This window comes from Ochotona curzoniae, unplaced genomic scaffold (assembly GCF_017591425.1).
Source record: "Ochotona curzoniae isolate NIBS_2020 unplaced genomic scaffold, NIBS_Ocur_1.0 scaffold_3890, whole genome shotgun sequence".
Lineage (NCBI taxonomy): Eukaryota > Metazoa > Chordata > Mammalia > Lagomorpha > Ochotonidae > Ochotona > Ochotona curzoniae.
Genome location: NW_024467115.1, coordinates 37,691,919 through 37,709,607, shown reverse-complemented (window position 1 = coordinate 37,709,607; position 17,689 = coordinate 37,691,919). Strand labels below are relative to the sequence as shown.

Here is a 17,689-nt window from a genome sequence, read left to right as displayed (position 1 = left end):
ACGGGATGAAAGGAGGAGAAAGATAGGGAGCTAACTGTATGTTCAAGGACACAACCTACTGAATTTCCAAAGGGGAAGATTGAAATGTGGTGAGCAAGGGGCAGAGCCGACAAGGTAGGTGAGGGGGTGGGAGAGGCGATTGGGCCTTTGCGGAACCAACAGGACCAGCTGGGTTCAAAGAAGAGAGGCTTGGGAGGAGGAGAAAGAACCTCCCCATCCACCCTAACGGAGTAGAGAGAGCTGAGTACTGGGAAGGGATATGAAGTTCTGCAACGCTACATGTGGCAAGTGGCCTGGGGTGGGACACGGTATGGGACACGTGATGCAGCTTCTGGATTTCCACCTGTAAAGGATGGGAAAGGGCAAGGTGGGGCTGAGAGAGGGTGCTCTGCAGGTCTGGCAGTTCCTCAGCCTGCCATCAGGGACCTTGGGAGCAAAGAGCACCTATCAAGATCCATCTGCGACTCAAACATCTGAGCCTTTTACATTTCTGCCCTCCACCCTTCTCTGCCACCCGTGGGATGGGGATGAGGAGGTTGTGGTTGCCACATCTTGGTCTCTCCTTGTTGTCAGCAGCAAAGCAGGCTGCTGTGACTGCTGTAGAGTGGAGGATACGAGGCACAGCAAGGACTTGGGCTTGCACTCCGACAGCATGGTCCCTGACATGTCATCTTCCCAGGATCCTGGCAACTGCTGCCCAAAGAGAGCTACCGAGCAAGGTCGGCTGGTACCCAGCTAGAGTGAGACACAGCAGAGCACAGCCCAAGCAGTCAGATTTGACTGCACCAGGCAACTCATGTGGGGGGAACTGGGGAAAAACAGGCTCACACCCACAGCATTGAGACACATTGTTCTTGGTTTTTATTTACCAAACCCTGTTTTCCATCCCTGCCACTTCCATTCCCCCTCTACTAACCTGACTTTTTCTCCAAAGAACCAGGAGATGAATCTGTATGCTTGGGAATAGCCAAGGCTCACAGTGGGATTACATCATCCATGGTGAACTGTGCCTACTTCCAGAGAGGCTGGGGCCCAGGGAGGCTTGGAAATTCAACATAAAGAGACTTGCATACGATGTTTGATACAGGAAGCATTAGACACTAGGGTTCATCATACAGATGTTCAGAAACTGCAGACAGACCTCAGTGTGCAGGGAGGGGGTGCCTCTGCCAGAATCCTGTGAGCAGCCCTTGCTGTAAAGTGCACAAATGTGAGGGCTCCTCTTTCTTTACCTGCCCAGTTTATTATTATCTTTAGTCCGGACCTGGCCCAGCAACTCCATTTTCATTCTTTTGGCCTGTGCTCTGTCTACCCAGAGCGGGCTTGCAGGTCTTGACTTGCTAGTTACAGCTCCCTGACAGCCCCAAGCTCCAGCGGGTCCATTTCCCACTGAGAACAGCCCCCTTGGGGATCATTCGGAATGTCTGTGGCCCCTTCTTCACTGTTCTCTCCTTCTGACTTTGTGCTCCATCTATCCTTGTTTGTGATGTTTTCCTGTGCCCACCAGGTATCTCAGCTAATTATCCAGTCTTCTCTTCAAGGTGCTTTATTTGAGCTATCATTGACATTAATCCCTTTATGGATATCTCAGGAGAATACCAGAATATAAATTCTGAAGATAAGCTAATTTTAAATTCTGTTTCTTTATTTACTCAGACCAAAGCAAGTCAAGGCCATTTTTGTCAAACTTTGAGTGATGTAAAAGATCATTTATTTTTAAAAAATCATTTAAAACTTCCAAAACGGAATGTAATTACTTTTTTAAGGTAATGTTTCTTTGGGCTCTCATTGTGGTGCAGCTGCCACCTTTAATATCTCCATTCTACATCAGAGTGCTAAGCCCCAGTCCCAGCTGCTCCACTTCCTATCCAGCTCCCCTGTAATGTACATGGGAAGCCAGCAGGACATGGCCCAAGAACTTGAGCCCCTGCCATGCCCATGGGCATCCGATATGGGGTTCAAGGCTCCTACCTTCAGCCTGGCCCAGTCCCATCCATCGGGGCCATTTGAGGAGTGAATCAGCAGAAGAAAGACAACCCTTCCCTATCTTCTCCTTCTCTTCATCACTCTGTCAAATGGAGATGTACATTATGCAAAGGCATATTATGGAAAATCATGATTCCAAAGTGATTTCACACCAAAATAATCCTACCTTGTAGTCCCACTTTTTCTGTGAACTTTTCATTGTGTCACCTGACATCTGGTCACCTGCTGATACCCTCTGCCCCTGATGGACTGAACATACCATGGTGCTCCCCTAAGGTTGTATCAGCTAGTGACGTCATGGCCGTCTTGCTTTGAATAGGCACACACATTGAACTGCACACAATGAGAGAGTTCCCCAGCAATGCATCTCTCAGAAGGTGCTCCCACCACTGAGGGATGTGTGTAATTCATTCTCTCAGTTACTGACAAAAGAAGATTGAAAAAAGCCTGAGCAGGTTGACTGGGCAGAGCTAGAGAGGGAAGGGCACCAAACTGCTGCACCTGCCTGCCCGGCCCCTTCTCCAATTCAAGAACAGATTCCTGTGGGGCTTAGCAATAGAGTACTGACCTACACAAAATCCTGCACAGACCAACGGTCCAACTACACTGTCTCCATCCTTAAGTCTGGGTGAGTAGAGGGTGGAGGACTAGCATGCTGAAAAGAGAGAGACAGAGACAGAAAGAGAGAGAGAACCTGCAGTCGCTAACTCTCCCACTCCAGCCCCACAAAATCTCAGCTCCTCTGTGTTAGGAAAATGGTGACGTGATGTGCTGGACATGTTAACAGACCTGCAAAGGCCAGGTCATAACAAAGAGAGGAAAAAACTCAGGCCCGAATCATGAGCAGCTACAGCACAGCAGTGGTGGCCATGCCTCTTGTGCAGGCCCGGCCTTTGGGTGGTGGGCCGGGCAGGTGCCCTTCAGATACACACCAATGTCCCCAGCAACTTCGACACCCGTCACTGCCAACCGCAGCTGTGTGTGAGAACATCTGACTGCCACAGATGAAAATGACATTTCTGTGATTAATCCTTCCTTCCTTCCAACAGCTGGCTGTTCCGACTCCCTGATTAAAGAGCTCCATCACTTCAGGATTCTCGGAGAAGAGCAGGTGAGTTTGCATCCCGAAGGGTGTGCCTCAAAGTGTTGCAAAAGGTGGGTGCTAATGAGGTGGTCTGGGTGGTCTCCCAGGAGCCACCGTGCCTCTCCTGACCCTGAGACTGGGAAGAGCGTCAGGCTGGAGATGTGCGTGAGGACACTGGGCTCCTCTTCCATCCGTCAGCCCCGACAGGTTATTAATTGGCACATCTGCCATCTGCCAGAACTTCTCATCTCAAACCATGAGCGGCAGCAGCACAAAGTGACAGATGAGCAGACAAACGTGTGTGGAGGCGAACGACGCCTGTGGGACCCAGGGTCCCTGACGCTGCAGCCCTGGTGTGCTGGTGGGTTTCTGGTACTGTGAATGTGCTACCCACACTTCACCACAGCCACCTTCCATATGGATGTGAACGTGAGTGGCTTGCATGGCCCACTTACTGTAGGCTGTTCAAATGCTGGAAGACGCTTGGGGAGATGTCACACTGTAAGTAGATATGCCAGCCAGTCCTCTAAGGTGTTAAATATTACACATACATAATATGTGTGCATAACAGACTCCTGCATGTATCTGAAACATACATCTCTCGAGCCTTGTGTGGACTTGGCTGACTCTGGATCTGTGTGTTAGATGTAGGCAGCAAGGAGTCCTTAAGACACTTTGATAAATGATTGGCCGCCTAGCTCCCCTCTGTTGCTGACTTGTACTCCCACACCTCGTCGTGGCCCACTATGACCAGACACAGCCTTGTGGAGACGGAGCATGGTGTCTGAACCCTCCCCTGCTGCTTGCCATGTGGCTTAGACTTGGCAGGCAGGTTTCTGATTCGTGTGCTTTTGTTGAATGTCTGTGTGTGGCAGAGGGTGACTGCCCCTTTCGGACCCGAGAGGGAAAGCTGAGCGGGGCTGATCAAGAGCGCCCGGAAGCTGGAGTCCTTTCCACAGGCAGAGCTTCCTATTTTCTCGTGTCGCATCAATGTCCACTCTAATAGAAGACAAATCATTTATCTCGCACATTAGATAAAAGTTGATAGCAAACCCAACAGTCATCTCCCTGATGAAAACACCTGTGTCTCAAAGTCACTGTCCTGGGAGAGCCTGAGTCCAAACGCCTTCAATCCGGAGTCACTGAGCTTTTCCCCAACCTTTGTGTTCCGACCATGGAGCCTTCTCTTCTGGACCTGGACCAGTATTTGCAAACCTTTTCCGTGTCTGCGTTAGAGCCGCTGAGTGCTGAGGAGGGAAAGGAGCCTGCTGCAATCGTCTCCTTAGACTTGCGCAAAAGTTAAGACCTTCTTCACAGTCTCCCAGAAATTTAATCCTGCCGTAATCAAAAATAGTATTATCCTGATTAGTTATGAACATTGATTCCCACTTCCTAAATCATCACATTTTTTTCTCTTTTTCATCTTCTAAGCATTGATAATTACTGCTCACCTCCTGTGTGCTGAACCCTGTCCTAGCAAAGGCGGAAGGTGTTTCTGGCAGGAGTTGCGACTATCCACATCCCATGATGAGGATGAAAATTGAACACTGCAATTCACAGCATGTGGGTCACTAGTGACCTTGACCCTGGGAGTGATCATGTGAGAGAAAGGAGGAGGGGAGTGTAAGGCAGCAAACATGAACAGCTTTTAATTGTTTATTATTAATTGAGCTATAGGCAGGAAGAAAAAGAAGGCTGTAGCTTGGGATAAGGTGGTATGGGAATGAGAAAATTGTCTTGTACTATGGGAAAGAAACTTGACACAAGGCAAACAATCAGGTCTGGCGGATGGAAGAGGAACCCCACCCCCTCACATGTATCTCTGCTAGATAAAACCCATGACTCTGGAAACTGCCACGCGAGAGGGTGAGGAGTGGTGAAGGCCTTGCTGGCCACACCTTGGACTTCAAGCTCAGAGAGGATCCTTGGAGATTCAAGCAGTGGCTGGCATTACCCAAATTCCACTTTAAGAATGTCAGTCTTGGAGATGGTCTAGGGTCAAATGGTCCCAGAGAGACGAAAAGAATCGTCACAGGTGAGGTTGAAGAACTTGGTGGCTGAGTGGCTGTGAGCAAAGGAATGAAGGAGTCCCATGATTTTGTCTTACCCAGCCGGGTGAAATGGTGGGAGGGTGAGGACAGGGCATGGAACCTGGGTTCCATTCTGGGCAGATGTAACATGCCTAAAGCCTGGAGAAAGTCATATGGCAAAATTTGCTCTTATTTAATATTTATTTGTGATTACCTGAAAGACAAAGTGTCAAAGAGAATACACAAAAACACATCAAGGAATGGAGGGGGCAAGAGAGAGATCTTCCATCTGCTTCTTCACTCTTCAACTTTTATCCAATAGCCAAAGCCAGGCCAGGCCCAAGCCAGCAACTCAGAGCTCCAACTCAGTCTCTCACATGAGTGACAGGAATCCCAGAACCTGGACCAACTTCTTGTGCTTTCTCGGGTGCATTGGCAAGTGGAGCAGCTGGGACTGGAGCCAGCATTCTAATATAGGATGCTGGTGGTACAAGTGGCAGCCTGAGCTGCTGCTCCACAACACTGGCCCCCCATGTTGGGATTTGAAAGTTTGAGTTGGAGCTCAGAGGAGAAGAGGATCAAAATTTAGAAAGAGAAAAACTTGGAATCACAACCTATTGTACTTTAATCCAAGGGGATGGCCACAATCAGGTGAGAAAGGAAAGACCAAAAGCCAACTCCCAGAAGCATGAACATTAGGGAATTGTGTAAAAAGAGTGGCAGCCATCAGGTGATACTGGTAAGGAGCATCAAGCAAGGGGAACGTAGCACAGGGAGATGTTGGTATTAAGGAAGCTGAGAGGACAGAAGTGACCCTATTCTCTATCAAATGCTGTTGACAGGTAGACTCAGACCAGGTCAGCCAAGAGCCCCATCCTGTCGCACAGGAAGAAGGCAGCCATGACAAGCAGGTCCTGGGAGGCAGATACTTTTGTACAGGAGCTTGACTTTCCAATGGGGAGAGCGATTCCTTCCAGAAGAAATGCAGTGGTAGCAGGAAGCTTTAGAGTGGAGAGGACAGAACTCGGGTGGTGTTCACTGGCATGACCCAACAGAGAAGAGTCACTTGGTGATTCAGGAAGCATCAGCTAAAGAAGGGAAGTCCTTTTGGACACTGAGGAGAGCTTTCAATCTGTGCGGAGGAGGGACTGACTGCAGTCTCTGCTGAGAGAGCCTGCCAGAACAGGTGGTTTCTCCACAGTGGATGCTAAGGAAGTAGTCGCTGAATGCATGAAGACGCCATTGGTGACTCCTCTTTTCTCAGTGAAAATATGGTACAGGTTGTCTGAATGAAGACAGGGAGGTTGATGGGGAACAGTTTGGGAAGAATGAAGAGAAAACCTACCCTCTCCCAGAGAAACAATGGTGAAATCCTGAGGAAGCTGTAAATGCCTGTTTGAAAGGAGTGATTAGGAACCGAGACATCGGTGATCCATCATGGAGGAAGCCACCAACTGTGCCATTCCTGTTCAGCAATCTCCAGCTGCAGGAAGCTCCAGTCAATGCAGACAGAGACGCCCAAGGAGACCTGCATTAGCCAGACAGTGGCTGGAGCAAGAGGTCACAGAATCTTGGTCCAGCCACACAGGAAGTCAGTTTTGAAAGAGGGCCAGTATCTAGAAAGAACGTGTTGGGTTGATTAGCTAGAAGAGTTGATGAAATTCATAAGTTAAGCATCATCATCTCCCAGTAAGCACACTGGAAAAAGGACGTGGTGGTTAGAATGTGACAGTTGAGATTTGATGGAGGGGATCAATTTCTTGGAAAGAGAAGATTTGAGGAGGAACCATGAGAATAGAAGACTGAGGAAGGGTCATCAGGGCTGAGAAAGTAAGGCTGGAAGAGCTAAAGGGAAGCTGGGTCATCCATACAGGAGGTGAGTCCACCGAGGGTTGGCAAAAGGAGTAGAAGAGATGAAGGCTGAGCCAGCCACTGCAGTCTTCCGGGACTGTGACTCTGTGTTGATATCGCAGAGGTGGCAGTGAGGAGAACGGTACAGGTCTCAGAGAGGTAGAGGATTTGCAAGAGTCAGGGAAACTGAGGCTGCAGGTACCCCTGGGAACCAGGAGACAAGCTATGCCTCAGGCCTAGAAGTGTGTGTGCCTAAGACAAAAAGTTGCCTTCGTGTAAGAGGACTGTGAGAGAGATGGAGCTGTTTCAGTTAAGTCAGGGAGGAGAGAGCAATATGTTAAGAGGCAGATGATCAGGGAACTTGTTGATTGTTCCAGGAGCTTCGAGGGACACAATGAAAAGGTCGGGAGATAAGAGCATAAATGGGCTCATTGGAGACATGTTCAGACGCACACGGAAGTGTGAGATCTTGGGTAGTCAGAGGGCCAGGAAGCTCGGGTTTGCAAAGGAAAGTAGGAGGAAGATGATGGGTGGTCTGGCCAGGAAATTTCTAATCCGTAGAAAGCAAAGTACGCTCTCCATGGGGTGAGAAGAGGTGCTGTCCCCCAATATCCATGACCCTAAACCCAGGAAGGACTCTCAATCATCACCCAGTTTTCTTTCATTTTTAAAAGATGACTGAAGACAGGCAAACGAAATGTGTTCTTTTAGACAAAAGGGGAAGCAGATTATGGCAGAAGCAGTTCAGTTGTGGGTTGAGGGTAGTCTTGGAGTCATCCTGATGCCAGGTGGTGTTCATGCTCCGGTGAAGGCAGAAGTCTGGGCAGAGTGGCCTGCCCGGAGCGGTGGGTCAAGGACCAGTGACTCTGCTCAGGACTGCTAATGGCAACAGGAAAGAGGGGACTCATGGAGAGCTGTTGGTCAAGACTAAACAGAAGCCAGGACTTGGGAAGATGCAAAAGAGACTTGAGAGCTATACCTGAGTGCCCTGAAAGGATGCTCTGGAAAACATGACAGGACAGTGCACACCTCCTTCCCCACTCCGGGGACCTGAAGCTGGGGCCAGGCAGCCCATGGGTTGCTAACAAGCCAGAACTCACTTGTGCCAGTTCCAGGGATTGTCGTGTTGCCCAGCATCCCTGTACTGCTAATTTCCTGCAGTTTTTCAAGCCTGGATTCCTTCCTGCTTTCTTCTCCAAGTGGAAGCATGCACATTAAGCATCAGGGAGCACTGGCTCTCCACACCTACAGGGATTGGCTGTTTGAATGGCTTTTCAGTGGCGGGGGCTGGTGCCACACAGTCCTTCCTAGCCTGGACTTCAGGTGACCCCTGCGTTCCCTCAGTGGACTTAACATGCAGTCAGTGGCTGGCAAGAAACGGGAAGTTCACGATCCACATGGGCCTTGAACTTGTGACCCTAGCTTCATTACAGAACAACATGCTGCTCAACAAAGTCTTCCATCTACCTGCAGGCCAACCAAACACAAGATGGAATTCATTATACTCTCCCATGACTCGTTATTTAGATTCAGAAGATACTAGTTTATTGTAACTTCTATGAATTTTATACTATAAAATGAATATTTCCTACTCTTAAGAGACTCTTGTAAGAATGCACACATAAAGTCTGAATAATTTACTCCCCAGATAAATAAAATATAAAGCAAGTACACAGTCAAAATTTCACCTAGGTAGGGCTTGCTAATGGAATGCATTTTTCGCTGACATCTGAAGAAATATAGGAGGAACTTTGTGATTGGTTTCCTTAAATGCAGAGCAGTGTGCGTTGGTCATATTAACACCTGTTTTTGAGAATTTTTGCAAATAGTATACAATCAATGCTAAAGTATTTCAGCCATGTTCTCTGGATTACCCACTTTATGAAAGCATTTCTACAGACTTGCAAACCAGTTTTAATAATAAACACCATACGTGGGAAAGTAAATATATGCCTATTTACACATATACTGATACTACATTTTAAAAATGAACTCAACCTGAGTGATTTTTAGATACTTGCTGTTTCTGAGCTCAAAATCCACTTTGAAACAGATTCTATATAGGGCCAGTCCACATTACAAATAAATCAAGTGAGTTAACTTATAAAATGCTTTCAAATATTGGTAATTGGAAAAAAAAACCTTAGAAGTAATGTAAATTTTTTTGTTCCTTTTCACCAACAGGGGTGCAATTATTAATTACTTTACCATTATTGTGTATATTTTATACTGATATAAATGCATCTGTAACTTATTACATCTCTCCAATAAGTATATAGTGGGATTTCCTTATAGTGGTATTTTTCCTATTTTTATTTTGTTACATATTTGCGAGACAGAGAGATAGACAAAAACCATGAGTTTGCATCCCCTGGTTCACTTTCCAAATGCCCGCAGCAACAGGAGCTGCACCAGGCTGTAACCAGGAGCCAAGAAGTGAGTGTGGCGCTGAGGAGGGATTTAGACATCAGCGCTGCCTCCCGGGATGCACAGTCGCAGGAAGCTGGAGTCAGCAGTGGAGGCGGGACTCCAACGTGGGCTGTCGGCATCCCAACCTCTGTCTTCACTGCTGCACCACGCGATCCTCTCCATAGTGTCGCTCAATGCATTGTCATCTTTGCTTCAGTAAATGGCCTAAAAGAATCGACAGAAGTGTAGACCATAGCTTGAAAACAACTAAACAAGGACCCTTACTAATACTATAACTCCTTGACTAAATTATCACCACAGGGTATTTAGCTTTCTGTAAATACTAGTGCAAGGTTGGTGCTAGGTCAAATGGGGTTTGTTTGTTTGTTTTTGCTGTTTGTTTTATAAATGCCATGGGATTTAAGCAAGTTATTTGTAGCATAGTTGCAATTACACAAATATATTCAAGACCTTAATAATGTGAAGAAAATCCACATTCATTTCAGAAATAAGATTTTAAGCATCACTTCTCATAAAACAAAATTCTGTCAGCAGACACAGTGCCAATGTTTGTGTACTGCTTAGCCATCAGAAGCCACCAGGCAGCATGGTCAATATTTGCCTTCTCTGAGAAAAGGAATTATATGCTCAAATGTTTTTGAGTTCATCATAAATAGAATAAATATAGTAGTCATTTTTCATAAAATTTTCAGGAAATGAATGGAAAAAAGAGCACAATGTTACCTGTTCCGTCAGCACTGGAGAGCGCCACTGAGGTAGTGAGAATTCCTGAAGTGCTGTTGAACTTCTTCGCAGGTTCTCTTGTTTCTAGCAGCTCCTGTCTGAGTAACAAACTGCTTCACTGACTTGGAGAGGCCTTCCCTTGTCAAGAGAGGAAGTGGCTGGTTACTTAAGAGTAACATTTTAAGTGGTGTGTGTGCGCGCGCACATACGCACAATTCTCCTTAATTATTCTCCTATGAATTCCTAATGCCACTAGCTATTTTCTTAGAATTACCCAATTAACTGGCACTTAATAGAGTAAGAGTACATTCATTTCGCAGCTTTTATTATTCACCAACTATCAGCAGGACATGCTGAAATCAGGCCAGGCCAGAGTGTAAAAGCAAGAGGTATGTGCGCAAGGGACTCGAGACAGGAGCCTCTTAGACCTGCAGGACTCACAGATCTTGGCCAGCCTACAATCACCTCCAAAGCCCCACACAGAGGAGAAATGCTCTCAGGGCAGAGAAAGGGAGATTCCAGTTAAAAAGTAAGATGACACAGGCAGGAGACTGCAGAGAGCAAGCCCTCACATTTTTTAGCTTTTATTTTTAAATAGCCAAAAACATTAGAGAAGAAAAATGTGGAACCATTGAAAACAATTGCAAGTTCCACCTCCCTCTACAGCTTTGAAAGATCTAATTTCATGTAAAATTGAGCAATAAGAATGAGGGTCCTAGATCTCCAATACGCAAGAACCAAGTGGTTGCCTTTTGTCAAAAATTGTACAACTGCGGTGCGTGCAAGGCAGGCTAGGGCAACCAAACTCTTAAACAAAATTGTGAATCTGTGTTCTTTTTCAAAGATTCATTTTTATTGGAAAAGCAGATGTACAGAGAGGAAGAGAGACAGAGAGAAAGATCTTCTGTCCAATGATTCATTCCCCAAGTGACCATAACAGCCGGTGCTGTGCCAATCCGAAGCCAGGAGCCAGGAACTTCCTTCCAAGTCACCCACATGGGGTGCAGGGTCCCAAGGCTTTGGGCCGTCCTCGACTGCGTTCCCAGGCCACAAGCAGGGAGCTGGATGGAAAGCGGGGCTACCAGGATTAGAACCTGCGCCCTGGCACCCATAGGGAATCCCAGCGCATCCAAGGCGAGGACTTTGAGCGCGACGCTATCGTGCCAGGTCCGTGAATCTGTGTTCTTAAGAACCATGTAGAAGAGACAAACAGGTAAATGAAATGTTGAATGAACACTCCTGTTTTGTTTTCTGGAAAGGCAAAGAGAAAGAGATAAACAGACAGATCTTCCCTCCACCTGTTTACTAACCAGACATCTGCAACAACCACCAGGGCTGGACCTGGCCAAAGCCAGCCTGGGTCTCCCTGGGGCATCAGGCGCTCACGCACTTGAGCCATAATCTGCTGCCTTCCAGGTGCACATTCACTGGGAGCTGGACCCAGGTGTGGGATCCAGGCTTTAACCCAAGCACTCTGATAGGCAATATGGGTGTGCCACACAGCAGCTTAACCTCCATGCCAATGCCTGCCCTGAGGAAGCACTTTATAGTTCTGAATTAACCATCCTTGAAAGGGTTGGAAAAAATCTAGCAACAATGAATAACTTAGGACCATTGAACAGACCATCACTCAGTTAATGGTCTTCAGATATTTAAAAAATATTGTTTCTTTAAAGGTAGGTAAGCCTTAGTCTGGGGCACCAAAAGAAAAATGTGTAAGACGAGCCTGAGCAGTTTGCCATCCCAGATAGCAAAGCTGCCCTCAAGCAGTAGTAGGTCATGTGATGAAAAGCTGAGAATTCAACTTGCAGGAGTTCCATAGTTCAGATGTAGAACCATCGTGCGTCAGGAAGGAGAGCCATAGGGCCTGTGCTGTGGCATAGCATGTTAAGTCGCTTCCTGAGATGCCAGCACCCCAGAGCAGTGCTGACTCAGGTCTCTGATGTTGCGCTTCCCATCCAGCTCTCTGCTAGTGCACCTGGGGGAAAGCTGAGAGCAGCCCAAGTGCTCCAACTCCTGCATCCACGTGGGAGATGCAAATGGAGTTTCAGGCTCCTGGCTTCAGCTTGACCTAGTCCTGGTCAATGTACCCATTGGTCACGTGAACTAGCAGATGGGAAAAGAGATCATCTCTCTTTCTGTTTCTCCCTCTACAACTCTGCCTTCCAAATAAATAAATAATTAGGTAAATTTGAAAAAGGAAAGTTGCTAGAGTGAATTAAAATGCATTCAACATCTAATATGCATAAAGCTGAGCCTGTAAATATTCTCTTTTTAAAAAGAATCAAGTGTTCTATCCACCCCTCCATATTGCAGCAGTGACAATGGATAACACAGGAGTAGAAATATTCTAACCAGAAATGAAGCAATGTTTCAATTAAACCAGTTTTCAACTGTATGATGTTAACTTATGCAATGAACAATAATCTCTTAAAATAGAGATTAATGACACATCTGTGAAGTGGTGTGATGGACAGACAGGGAGAGAGCAAGGAAGCAGGGCAAGGATCTAAGGAAACTTGGGGATACACTCAGAATTCCCAGGACACAGAGCACGGACAAGGGCTGTCAGTGCATCCCAGAAATGCTCTCAGCAGAACCCCACCCGGGAGACAAGGATTCCACAATGTGATTCTCCCATCACACGCATTGCGAGAGAAGGGAGGAGAGTGGAGAGCCATGGGTTAAAAGGCATACTTTTGAGACAGGTTAATGAACAATGCTGTTCAAGAATGAGCCGTAATAAAAACTATGAATAGCAAAGGGAGGACAGTCCTGGTGGTCTCCTTCAGGAAGGAGTCAGGGCATCACAGCTGGGATCAACACACCTCAGATGGCAGCTGGGGCCCTGCCAAACCACTGCCCCTTGACCTGGACAGTACTGAAAAGGCTGTCACCCCGTAATTTATTATCTGCATCTGTGAGTCCTTGGAGATCTGTGTGATGTTACAGGAAAAGGGTTTCTTTGCAGTAGAGGTGTTTGAACAAACTGGAACAAAAGCAAACTTGCGGTGTTACTAAGCCTGGAGGGTGCCTTGCTTGCCTGTGTGAGTGTAGCCTCGCTCCGGAGTGCTTGTAGCTATGTCAGCAGAGAGCTCTACTGACCAGTGTCCCTTTAAATTCATGGCTGCTGGCCTCCAGGGGTTGGCATCGCTGCCTGGCAGGAACACTCACTCCCTCCTCCTTCCTCTTCCTCCATTACTCTATCCTCTCCAACACTTCTTCTGTACACCTGCCCTCTCCCTTCACCCTGCCTCGACACTCAGCTGCCTGAGGATGGAGTCTTCCTTGGCATCCAAGGTGGAGGTTCTGTTCTGGGGATCCCATTCTACCCTCTCCTTTCTCTGCCCCGGGCTCCCTGCCCTTTCCCAGCCCTTCCCCAGCACACTAACATACCGTTCCTCTATCTTCAGAATACACTCCCCTGGATCTACCCGGACTGTGTATCTACTTCCTGTAGGCTTTCAGTACACACACAGCCTGCTCATTTTCCACCTGCCCCTCAGCCAGCTAGGTGGGTTACTCCTCATCTTCCTTACGGAGGTGACGTCATCTCAACCAGCCCCGTGGCTGCTGAGAGAACAGGATCAGAAGACCTCCAGGCTTACAGGAGTTAATGAGCTAACCTAGTGCCAAGTTTAACCTGGTCAATAACTTCAGGCATGCAGGACATCAGGAGGCACGGGAAAACCGCGGAGAAGCCTCGGGTCCCCAGCGTGGCGCCTCTGACCCTCTCATGGCGTACTAGAGTGTGACCTGGGCACATCTTAAGTGCAGGGTCTCTAAGAGAAGCAGAGAGTCATAAGCAGTGTATTGCCTGTCAATTATGCAAGGATAGACTGTCTTACCATCCATCACTTGATCCTGTAACTGCACGGCCACCTGGCACTTGCCTGAGGGCCTTACCCCATGCAGTCCCCAGATGTCCTTCGATGACCATGTGCTGTCTCAGTGTTCAGTACATAAGTTATCAAACTGAAACAGTGTGATAGAAACAGCGTCCTTTCCCAGCTCCTTATCCACGCCCTGCTTCTTTTTGTCAGACAGCCCACCGCCGTAGGCCTGACTAGTGTACCAATCAAGATTTGCCAGGCCTTCCTGAGCTGTATCTTGGGTTTCGAGGAGGTGGTGTAAAGTCACCCCCATCTTGGCACCCCCAAGTTGAAGTAAGTCCAGGGTTGCATCAGAATAAATAGGAAAGGGATAACAAGGCTGGAGTCCTTGTGGCCGATGGGCGAGGAGAGGAAAGGTCTCCTGGCCCCCAAGCCCAATGGAGGGAAGCAGAGGCCAGCAGGTCTGATCAGTGCTACATGGGAGGATGAAGGGCCATCCTGAAAGCAGCAGGGTGGGGTCACGGCCCCTCCACGCAGACACACACCCTGGCTGCAGTGAACTCTGGTGGCAGCTGGGGTTTCTCCATTGAAATAGAGTCGGAGTGAAGGGTTCCTCAAAAGAATCGCAGGAACATGTTGTCTCTTGCTGTTCGTTCCTGTCTTCTTCCAGCCTAATATGCTTATTGATATGGTGTGGCGCCAAGGGTTTTCATGAGGTGGAATGTTGAAGATGTTTCCAAAAAGGATTATAAAACCTCATAGGATCTCAAATAGATACAAATGTACTGCTTTGTACGACTGATAATGAGGTATTGCAAGAATCCATCACTTAATGCATAGATGGACTCCTTAATATGAAATGTAATTGCTTAAATGCAATAGAGGGTATGCTGTTAGAAAACACTGCGGAAGCAGCGTTATGGTGCAACTGGTTAAGCTGCTGCCTGCAGCACATATTCTTATGAGCACCAGTTGGAGTTCCAGCTGCTCCACTTCAGATCCAGCTTCCTGACAACGCACTGGGAGGGAAGCAGAAGATGACCCAAATACTTGGTTGCTGATACCTGTATAGGAAACCCAGATAGGACTCCTGGCTTTAATCACTCATTTGAGAGCTTGGGTGTGGTGGGGAAGTAGAGGGTGGAGGAGTGTTTATGTCACTCTGCCTTTCAAATCGATCTTTAAAAAAAAATGAACTTCTAAAATTCTACCCTCTGAAGCTAAAGCTGCAGAGTAACCCACCACTACTGCATCTTACCCACTTGAATTGGCAAGACTACTCATCGCCACGCCTTGTCCTGTTCCATCCCTCCCTACACACCCATTTCACACGGAAATGATCTCATGTGCTTGCGTGCATGGTCCTTTTCTGAAACTCACCTTGCCTTTGCAGTACCAGCGGTACCAGCAGTACGGCGCAGAGGAATGCGTGCTGCAAATGGGCGGTGTGTTGTGCCCCAGCCCAGGCTGCGGAGCGGGGCTGCTGCCCGAGCCAGGCCAGAGGAAGGTCACCTGCGAGGGAGGCAGTGGCCTGGGCTGTGGGGTGAGTACTGTCTGTGCCCACTGGGTGCTGACTTCTACCATATTTTCCTGCGTCTGCAAATGAGCTAGGATTATATTTTTATTGTTTTCATTTTCCCATTGCATCCTCATCTTTGAAGTTGATGTATGAGGAAATAATGTTTAAGATTCTTAAAACTACGGAAATGCCTATGAGAAGAAGCGTCATAGCAAGGTTTTCTGCTTCAACTGTTTATGAAAATATCTAAGGTGTGCACCACTCATTGAGCCAGACTTGTAAACTCTCCTTCCATGCTTGGCCACGCCAAAGGACACTGTCTTCATCCCTCACAGTTGCCTTCAAGTAGATGGAGGTGACGGAGCTAGGAAACAGTGGTATCTTCGTGTCAGCTTGCCTAATTGTTTCAAGAAGTAAAACAAAGATTTATATGGGAAACTTGCACAGTTATTGGGTCATAAAATCATTCGAAATAGAGATGAGCAGAACTGATGTGCCTGTTATGGAAGCCGGTAAAAAAGCACGGAAAAGGTTTGTTCTGAGACATCCACACACGTGACCCAGGGAGCATCTGCAGTGAAACCGTGGCTGCAGGCTGACTCTGATGCTGGGAGGGAGGGAGGGCGTAACTCACACACAAAGAGGCCTGCTGAGCTGCAGGTTAGAATGACAAATGCATAATAACCCCAGTGTGAAATTCCCTGCAGTCAAGAAAAAGAAGGCAGCATACATGTTTTTAAAATGCTGCTGCCTTTTGAAGGGGAACCTTTCTTTTAACGTTGCAGCTTCCAGGGGAGCTGTGTGGAAGGGGCGATGGGTGACAGAGTCGTCCCCAGGCTTCTCTCTTGGCTGAGCACTGGACACCACCTGGGCATGTGTTGGCATCAGCTGTCCCTTAGCCTGCCTCCCTATGTGCCAGGTTGTGCAGGTCACAAAACCCGGGACGGAGCCACAGTGCTGGGGAAGCCTTGGAAAGCAGAAAACAAGGAGATGCCCGTTTACCTTACAGGGAAGAAAAGATCTCTGGATTTCTTAAGTGTGACTGCATTAGGATGAAAGCTCACGGCTGTTGCCTATCCTCAGAAATTATGGAAATGGCGCCACACTCCGGGGCCTTAGTCACCACTGCCTACTGTGTAAGGCGCACTGATTGTGCGTGGCTGAGCAGGCAGCCATCTTCCCTGGGAGAGAATGCCAGGGGAGGGCTCCTTTCAGATTAGCTCCAGTCGTTTTTAATGAATGGTGAAGCTGTGTGTCTACTTGCTGATTGCTGCCTGCCATCCAGTCTCTGAAGCTGGATTGGAAGATTCTATTTGCAGAGATGGGGGCTTTCTTTGGCCTACCTTCTGCATTCAGGCGTCCTACCTTGTTCTAAGCTTCTCTGTAACTTTAGCTTTGAATGTCTTTGTCTTCCATTTTTAAGCACAGTACACCGTTGCAAGTAGCATGTGTGTTTTAAAATTGGAAATAGTGGAAAACTGCTTTAGGAGCACGTTGATTTGTTTCTGTGTCTTTGGAGGCACATTCCTTGAAGTGGAAGAACTGTGTTCAGCATGTCCCTTTGTACTCTAGAAATTTGAGGTGTGTGTTTTGACTCTATTTTGGTATGTTTCTGCTTTGTTGTTTAGGGGTGGCTGTGGTTCGTCGGTTTGTGTATTTATCATCTAGTGTCACATAACAAAATCCCCCAATTTTGAGAGTTTGCTGAACAAGGGTTTCAAAGAGTCAGAAATCTCCAGGTGGCCTCAAGTCCCTCCTGAGGTCACGGGAAAGCAGGCCATGGGAGGGGCTTGTCCTGGTCTACCACTCCAAGGAAAATCAGATAGTCTCTGGCCCTAGATGCCATTCCCCCAGCGGTAGGTCTCTCAGACTGTGGTTTACAGGTTTCTCCAAAGGTGCATGTGCATCCACCTGTGCTAATTCCTCAACTGTCAGCAGAATGAAAGTACAATGCCTACCATGTGGCTGTGGGAAATGTATGTGATATTATTAAGAGGTTCTGATTGTACGAAAAGATTGAAAACCAAATTCCCGGTCATTCATGGAATTTAGAAAGTAAGTCTCAGGTGACCTTGCACTATGCCCAGAGCCACCTGTTTTCCAAGCTGAAACAGACTCCAACCAACTTTGCAATAGTTCCAACCTCCTGGTTGTCCCACCCACCACAGTGTGCCCAAATGGCCCTCTGGCTGTCCCTGGCTGCTGTTGTCATGGGCTCCACCTAAACAAACAG

The 17,689-nt window shown here is 47.5% G+C and overlaps 1 protein-coding gene across 1 annotated transcript in view; it reads left to right on the top strand.

Annotated features, from left to right (window-relative positions):
* The window catches only part of PRKN (parkin RBR E3 ubiquitin protein ligase), an 888,769-nt gene that overhangs the window by 729,233 nt on the left and 141,847 nt on the right, over nt 1–17,689 (top strand). The window contains exons 8-9 of the mRNA XM_040965678.1: nt 3,036–3,097; nt 15,331–15,480. Coding sequence (XP_040821612.1) covers nt 3,036–3,097; nt 15,331–15,480 — 212 coding nt within the window. The remainder of the gene's footprint in view (nt 1–3,035; nt 3,098–15,330; nt 15,481–17,689) is intronic.